The following is an 8,918-nucleotide window of genomic DNA, read 5'->3' as shown; positions in this document are numbered from 1 at the left end:
TTGAAACTCCAAGCCATTTTGTTTTTCAAAGCACCAGCAAGGTGGTGGGCCAAAGCTAAATGAACCTTAATTAAGGGCGTCTGTGTAAAATAATAAAGTAGTCATTTTTGGCCTTTGGGCATTATTAATTAAATTGAGTGTGGGAAAACTAAAACCAAAGTCATTGCTTTGACCAATCATAAGAGTTGGCAGTTTAAATGAGCGAATTGTGAAGCAAGGAAAATTCCTAAAGCCGGTATCAAGGGCGGGAAACTTGCTTCATGCAGGGCGTGATTTGTAAGTCGATGATCAGGCGTAGGAATGAATCATCAAAGCATGGAAGGAACTCCTTGATCTGAAATTAAGGTTCCATCAATAGAAGACAACAGGCATGAATGAGCTGTTAGATAAACGCTGTGTCTGGGACTGGCTAAAGTACAATATACAAAACCATGCAACTGCTTATTCCAAAAGAAAATCCAAACATGGACTTTACAAAATGAATATGACGCAGCAGCAAAGTTATATGAAAACAACCCTAGTGCTTTGAAGCAAAAGAATCACTCGAGCTGTTTTGTGAAGAAAAAGCCAAAGGTGTAATCTTTCGCGCAAGGGCTCTGTGGCATGAACATGGGGAGCGAAGCACAAAATATTTTTTAAATTTAGAAAAGCAGAATCATGTCAGAAAGCATATAAGAAAGTTGGTTGTAAGTGGCGTACGTAATAACCGACCCATTTAATATACTCAATGAACAAAAACGCTTTTACAACGGATATAAACCACATAGCTGTTAAAACATTTTAAAATAATCTTAACGTTCCTACAATATGGGAGGAACAAAAACGATTTTGCTCTAAGCTTAAGATCAATTACCAAACAGAAAAATACATTTATACAAAGAACAAAAACCTATCTACATTTTATAACAAATAGACGAAGGATTTTCCTTTTAAAGGTAAGTTTTGTTGTTTTGTTAAAGTAACTGGTTAAGGTGTTAGAATGTACTTATATTTATATTAAGTTTTTATAATCAATACTAAGAATCATACATGCCATCAGCAGATGCGCGGCTGTTTGGCCTTTTTATTTGCGTGTAAATAAATAATTCTTAACATTGTAATAAGTATTGGAAATTGGTAATGTTGGTAGTGTAAGTAACTTATGTAAGTCGCAACATTGTCATTCAACAGGCTACAACATCATACAACATTTGTTGGTCAACAAATGTTGCACAATGTTGAACCGTGTGTCACCAGTATGATTATTTTGGTGTAATGTGAAAACGAAATTCTATTGTGTGTCACGTGACAAAATACTCCACGATTCGTGGAGTATTTTGCGGGGGGTATAACGGTGTGTGCCAGGGTCTTCTCCGACCCGCCATCTTGAAAGCGGAGTAGACCCTGGGAACGAGGTTGCCAATAGGGCAACCACGATACATCACAATTATTCAAGATGGCGGCGCCCGGACATTTGAAAGCCAAAAGAAGCGATTTTCAGATTCTTGTTTTTCGAATATAAACGCTTTTATTTGAAGAGGTTTGAACAATTTTAATTGTACACATTATGTTCTGTGGTTTAAAGTTAAGGGTTTTTGCGGGTGCTGGACCACTCAGATCTAGGTATAGATGCTATTAGCTAAGTGGACAATGCTTGGCATATTCAACCATTTCAAATACAGATGTGGGAAAGAATGATAACTCGCTAGAGAAATATGTAGATTGTAAGGTCAGAGTCCTGGTGGAGGGTGGTAGGCTCAATTCCAGCTAGATCAAACCTTGGGGTCCATAAAGTCATCTGCAATTGGTTAAGGTTACTTGTCTTTCGGGATGATAATTAAAAATCAGTCTCACAAGACCTAAATGAACCCATTTAGAAGTAAAACAACCCACACATTACGATTCACAAACAAAGGGCAGCAGTACCTTGCTTCGGTTGCCTTTACTTTTTGGTACATAATCATTGATTGCACTAATGCATTCTGACATTATCTCCTTAATTAACACATGAAGAAGTGAGATATTTCATACTTAGTGTAATGAAAGTGAGGCTAGAGATGACCTTGTTTTAATAGAACCTCATTGCTTTTTTAAATGTAAATTCCAGCTAAACATGATTCACATAAGAAAAGCTGGGAGGGTTGTATCATAACAAGGTCAACACCAACCTCACTTGCATTTATAGGCCAAGTAACTAAGCACATAACTGTAAATAGGTCAATTGAAAACTGCGTTTGATTGGTAACCTTGTATAATTTTTAGAGTTGTAATGACAGCTTAATTGTGTTTTCAGTGCCAAGTGTCTGTCTTCGCTTTCCTCGCTACCTGCCGCTGCTCTTTGCACTGAGTATGGTCCATTATTGAACTGTCTGTGTGCCTGGGACCGAGTTTCTGAAGTTCTGGAGGTTATTGATGAGCGAATCAGTGCTGGTATAAGTGGAACCACAAGAAGTACAAAAAGGGTAATTTGCTTACATGTATCTTCGCCGTTTTTCCCTTATTTTTTTTTACTTTTTCATTTTTTCATTTGTTTTTTTGTTGGCGTATTATGTTCTGCATCATTCTGCCTTTTAAATATGAAAAAAAAAAAAGTTTATCATCTTTAATACCGCCCATTTTTCTTTGGCAGTGCTTGAAATAAGCAGCGTCCGGTCATCTGAGATGACCAGAAAGTTTACTGGGCGACCAGTTTTTGGTAAAATAAAAAGCTGGGTCACCCAAGGAAAAAATAATGGACAACCCAGCCAAAAATGGATAATGTACCACCCGACTTACCAGTAGTTGTCGGCTTTCCATTGTCAATGTCTGATAGTAGTGAATGTGAATTAAATAATTATAATTAAACCCAAACTTCCGTGCTCACTAAGAGCTATGGAATATTCAAGCTCGAACACCGTGTGATAGCATCTCAACATAACATGCATTTAATCACACTGGGTTTCCTAATGGGCAACCAAATTCACGGATTTGGCTGCCCGGATTTTATTTTTAATTTCAAGCAGTGCTATGGAGATGCTCCACTGCACAATAAGAAGCAAAAGAAGATTTTAAAATCCAATGATTTGTTAAAATAATGCAAAATTAAGTTGGTGCTGGAATGTTTAACTTTAGCATGCACTATGAAATCTGGGCTTCAAGTAATTTAAGCAACGAATTTTTTTCTTGTAGATTGAATGGAAAACACCACTTGTTTTGTTTAATCTAGGGAGAAGGAACAAGATGCAAAAAGAAATCTGTGACCTTTCAATTACCTTCAGAGAATAAACACACGTTGGCCCTTGACTTCCTCTCTTGGCTAATGGTAAGGAGAATGTGTACAGTGTGTGTTCTTGGAAAATACATGTAGGCAGAGATTTCAGGCTGGGGGGAGGGTTTAGGAGTAAAGTAAAGTAAAGTAAAGCAACCATATTTAACGTCGATAACTCGTAACAGTAATTCAACTGACAAACCTGAGGTCGACGGTGCGCTCATTTTACTCCCCCCTCTCCATCGGTGCTCCGTTTTACGAGTATTTAAAGCTACTTAGCTACACGGAAAGGAAAGAAGTTGAAACATGGATGCGAGATCCGGGAATTGAACTCAAGACCTCTTGCACCAAGGCCGCGCACTAAGCGACTGTGCCATCCTTGCTCCTTGCTCCTTGCTCCTTGAGTTAATGCATTCACCCAGTGACTCTTGAATCACCCCCCATTGGCGAGTAAAATATGTGCTGCGTTAGAATAAAATTTCATAATATTTAATTCCCAGGAGTCAATGGATTAACACGAAACTAGAGTGAGAATTAAAAAAGCTTGGCTTTCACCAAGCAGAAAACTGAAAGTTTTGAAAACGGATAAGTGTGGATCAGACTTTAGCTTCGTTACTGTTGGTCTGTGTTCTTCTATTGCATTCAGCTAAAAGTGCGGAAAATTCGGCAGAATGTCACATGATGCAGTGCGTTTCAGTTGGGCTTGACCGGACGGAACATTTTTTGACCACGTTTGAAGGTTGTCCACTGTGACCCGCCCTATCTGGACTGAAATGTTTCGTCTTTTTGTCCAAATTTTTGTTCATTGTTGTGTTATGCTTACAACAAGGTCTCCTTCATTGGTGTGAAATTAATGCAACCTCTAGGTGGCTTGGGTCGGGTTTATGCAATTAGAAGGGAAATAAATTCCTGAAGTTCAACCTGGAAGTTTGCCCAACAGAAAGTGCCCTTTATGCCTAGAGGGATGGGAAAAGAAAACAATATTGCAGGGCTCGAGACTAACTTTTTAGCTCACTAGCCTCGTGGCTAGTATCAGGTCTGATTTCACTGGCCAAATCTAAATTTGCACTAGCCAGTCTCATCATGCGCAGTTTCATTCATTTGCATAAACTATCATGAAAAAATTCCACATATTCTCATATCCATCCTCGCAACAAAGGTGTAAATATGCTGCAGTGTACGGCCTCCCGTATTTTTCTCATGAAGGCAAAGTTTTTGTGACCTCGAGGCCAATTCTCACAGAACCATTGCCAAAACTTTGCAACTCACAGATGCAATGGGGTATGGAAAATGCGGAATAAAGTAAATCAAGAAATAAACCGTACATAAAACTAAACTGCTCGTTTGGAAGTCTGTGGAAAGGCTGTTCCTTTGATTAGAGCTATATTGGATTAAAATTTTAACCTGAAATCGCCATTCTACGCATGAAGCACAAAAGCAGCGGAATGCAGGAAAATAATATCTTAAATCAGATATAAAGGAAATTCGAAAGGACAGACTTGCCCTCATATAAGATTTTCTTTTTAATAGTTTCAAACAGCAATCCATATGTTTTATGTTTGAATGGTTTTCGGAGTCAATTAATATTCGGCGGCCACAGTGCTCGTTTTCTCTCTTTTTATGTGACATTGACCATTCCTAGTAAACGAGATAAGTCGCTTCACATTATCTCTTTCTTATCTCATTATCTGTTCCACATGATTTCAAACATAATTAATCATTAGTAATGTGACGTAGGAAAACTGTAATCCATGTTGGTTTCCTCCTCAGTTTTTTTTTTTTTTTCAACTGATCATTTTCTGAGGCAGTAAATTCCATAGAATCCGCTCACAGTTAGTGTAGTTAGTTTCTATTCTCTTCTTTTGCCTTATCCATAAGAAATAATTTTCATTTTTGTTTTCGTCCAGAACTCTACTGCTTCACAATATTTACTAGTCTAAATGGCTAGTGGAAGCTCAAAATCTACTAGCCAAAACTGAAATTTCACTAACCCGTGGCTAGTTGGCTACTTATAGTCTCGAGCCCTGAATATTGGAAATGGGACTACTAAGACGTATTCATGAGGGACGCTTTCATTTCAAATCTTTAAGTTATAGAAGGAATGAGATGATGTACCCAACATTTCAGAATGAACTCTCTCAGGAGAGACCTTAAATCTAGGACAGTGGAGTCATCACAAATCTCATTGAAAATTTCATGTGCACATTCATCTTTTACGACCAAACGATCAAAGGTTTGCAATTTTTTGGTAGCCCTTTGCCGTGAGTATGGTACTAGATAGTAGGTTGAAGAGGGGCCACTTGAAGCGGGATGCTTTCTGGATTGAGCAACCTCTTCCAAAAGGATCACTGCTTGGGTAGGATTACACCTTGCAGCTCGCCCAAAGTCTTTTTCCGACTTCACTTTTGTATTTTGTGTCAACTTTGTGGTATTTGGTTTATTAATTTAATTCATTTTGCTTCATCAGAGCGAACCAACTTGCCGTGCTGCAGTGCAGGAGTGTACTGAGAAGTTAAGACAAATTGCTGGCCATTTGAGGCTTATAATGGTAAGGAAATTAAGAGTTATGTGAAATTCTCTTTCTAGTTCTGTCTTTTTTTTGCTACAACGGTTTATCGCCATCTTGTATGTGATCGATTAGGCCAGGATGAATTGGAATGGTTTTGACTGGAATAAGATGAGACACTTTGTGACACCTATACAGTTGTAACATTTGGTGACATCACGTGGCAATACTTGACAACCTCAGTGTGAACCCGCTTTGGCAGATATTCAACTCTATGCATTTGTTCTCTGCTTGGTTAGGCACTGATCTCTAGTGGTTAGGGTTAAGCGCTGACTCGAAATGGTTAGCTTTCATACATTGTTCTGGTGACACCATATTTAAACTTAGTAAAACTTTATTGAGATCGTTTGGTACTTTATATGCCATTCATTCCAGTCACGACCGAATTGGAAGTAAAGCAGGTGGCAGACCAACGTCTTTTATGATATTTTTATATTTATGATGTATTTCAATAGCCAGAAAGCCATCTTCGGATTGGATAAATCTCTTGGCTCCATAAAAGTTAAGGACATGATTATTGTTATTATGATGGCAGATTCTATTTACTTTTGTGCATATCATTATTCCATCAACCAGCAGATTTGAAATCTTAGCTAGTTAATTACATCAATTTACATTCCTTTTTCCACTTAAACAAATTTGTAGAACTTCTTAACGATATTTACATTCTGGCTCAAAGTCCATTTCTGGCAGTGTTCGATGAGGTAACTCAGTTCCTTGTCAGTGCTCGTAATTGTTCTTAAGTCATTTCTCAATTGTTCATGGTGTTCATTGATTTGATATACGCTTGTACTTTTGTACTCTCTTTTAATGCCTGCGTGCAGTTTTATATATTTTGTTTGTATCGATCTGCAATTTTGTCTACTTGGCAGACACTGCCTTCAAATAGAGTCCAGATGTTGGTATCTTTATCGTACACAATCACGTCAGGCTTATTAGCTCCATTTTCCAGTGGCTTCTTAAGGATAAAGGGCACATTCCAATATATCTTTGCCTTCTCATTTTCAAGCACTGTGTGCGGTAGGCTCTGTTGGTACCATGGCTTTCCATGATCACTTTCCTGGAAATTGTACTTATCCAGTAAGCAGTGGTATATCAGCCCTAGCATCCTGTCGTGCCTGGCTGTGTAGAGTGTCTGGGCGATCTTTGAGCAGGCACTTAGCACATATGTTGTTGATTCTGTAGCAGTGTGGCACATTCTACAATTGGCGTCTGTGACGGGCATCTGTGCTTTGCTTTGCTGATATGTCTTTGTTGTTAGTAGTTGTTGTCGTATGGTATTATTATTATTATTATTATATTCAATTCTCTCCAGTTGTCGGGTGTTCTACTGGGTAATGTTTAAGGTGTCTCAGCAACTCCCCATAGCTTAGAGACACAACACAGGTGAGGATTTCCAAGAATTGCCAATACCAGTAATTGTACACTTCTAAGGAAGTCAGGTACATCTACAGTCATAGACAAAACTGCTGGGAAGGTTAGCAATTTGGACGTCTTCATTCTGAAATCCAAATCACAAAACAATGAGTTTAACCAAATTTCAGTATTGTGAGATTTTATTTATGCATTGGAAAGAACATTATAAGAACAATTCCAGAATAAGAAATGGAAGCCACGTGTCAAATACTGCAAGAGTTATAAGCGTTCAAATCAGATTTCCTACTCTCATACAATCATAGGCAAAACTGTTTGGAAGGTTAGCACTTTTGACGTCTTCATTGCTTCTCTCCCCTCCCCCATCATTCAATGTTGTGCAAAACTGAATGGTTTCAGTGGGAAATTGTTTGAGTTACCTTCCAACATTGAATTGGGGGGAGGGAGCTGTATAAGAGAAGGTGAAACTATTTCTTTTGCAATTTAACAGAAGCAAGTTGAAATACAGCTCTGGTGCGGTTCATTTACACGACCCTCCCAACTACTTTTGTCTATGATTGTAGCTTGCCAAACCAGGTCTTTGATATGCTTCCAAGAGCACCATAGGTATTATTGCTAGCAAAGATCAACTAGACTCTCTTGTTCAAGTAGTAAGGATCTTCTCGCAATACATTAACATGTCGTTTGGGAAAGCTTCTTACATCCACTGACAATGTGTCGTACTGTTTCAATACACACAATCTACACAGTGGTGTCTCTGAGATCTTATCTATGCTATACTTGATCGAGTTTGTTCTGAAAGCTTGTCCCTGAGCAGCAAGAATCAAACCTTCTGTCTCCTTTTTTAGAAATCCACTCCTGAGCCTTCTCCAAGACTCCTCTCCAGCTTCATTTGATATTTGTTGGACAAACGCACCATGTAGGGCTTTCTCCTTCCAGTTTTTAACTTTCTCGTCTTTCCTCCTCCTCTTATTGTCCTGCAGACTCTCTTGTTTAACAATCACTCTCTCCTTTAAGGCAGCTTGAAGCATCCACTCTGTGCTCTCTCTTAGGTAGCCATGAAGAGATTTCCTCTCCCTTCTTACACACTCCTCGATGCCGATCAGTCCTCTTCCCCCTTCCTTTCTCGGCAGGTACAGCCTCGCAACATTACTCCCGGTGTGCAGACAGCTATTCATTGCCAAGATCTTCCTAGTTCTTCTATCCATGTTGGCTACCTCCTCCTTTGTCCAGTCCATAATCCCTGCACTGTAGCGTTGAGTTTTGATCTACACAACTTCTTGACTCTTTTGATATACTCCGATGTTATCTTGCCTTTCATCTTGGTGTTCAGCATCTGGTCGAACTCTAAGATACTAAGGTATTTGTTGCCTTCTTCCTCTATTTCCCTGATATGCTGGTCGTCGGGTAGTTCTATTCCACTACTTCTTATTTCCAGGACAGCACACTTGTCTACCCCAAACGACATGTTAATGTATTGCGAGAAGATCCTTACTACTTGAACAAGTGAGTCTAGTTGATCTTTGCTAGCTCCGTACAACTTCAGATTATCCATGACTAGTAGGTGGTTAACGGCCTTCATGTCTTTTGCCAGTTTGTATCCTGCACTCATTTTTCGTAGTACTAGGTTCAAGGGTAACATGATCACTACAAACAGTAGTGGTGACAAGGAGTCACCTTCAGAAATTCCTCTCTTAATGTCCACCTACCCGAGAGCCATCCCTGATGTCAATACTGTCTTTTAGCAATCAC

General features: G+C 38.9%; 1 protein-coding gene across 3 annotated transcripts in view; it reads left to right on the top strand.

The window, feature by feature from the left end:
- LOC138052252 (condensin-2 complex subunit G2-like) overlaps nt 1-8,918 on the top strand; it is an 83,151-nt gene that overhangs the window by 42,891 nt on the left and 31,342 nt on the right. For all 3 annotated transcript variants that reach the window (XM_068898658.1, XM_068898667.1, XM_068898650.1), the window contains exons 21-23: nt 2,273-2,441; nt 3,185-3,280; nt 5,694-5,774. In XM_068898658.1, the coding sequence (XP_068754759.1) occupies nt 2,273-2,441; nt 3,185-3,280; nt 5,694-5,774 (346 nt within the window). The remainder of the gene's footprint in view (nt 1-2,272; nt 2,442-3,184; nt 3,281-5,693; nt 5,775-8,918) is intronic.

The sequence above is a fragment of the Montipora capricornis genome, chromosome 1 (genome assembly GCF_036669925.1).
Source record: "Montipora capricornis isolate CH-2021 chromosome 1, ASM3666992v2, whole genome shotgun sequence".
In the NCBI taxonomy this organism is placed as follows: Eukaryota; Metazoa; Cnidaria; class Anthozoa; order Scleractinia; family Acroporidae; genus Montipora; species Montipora capricornis.
Note: the sequence above shows the minus strand (reverse complement) of the source record. Positions and strands in the feature narration are given on the sequence as shown.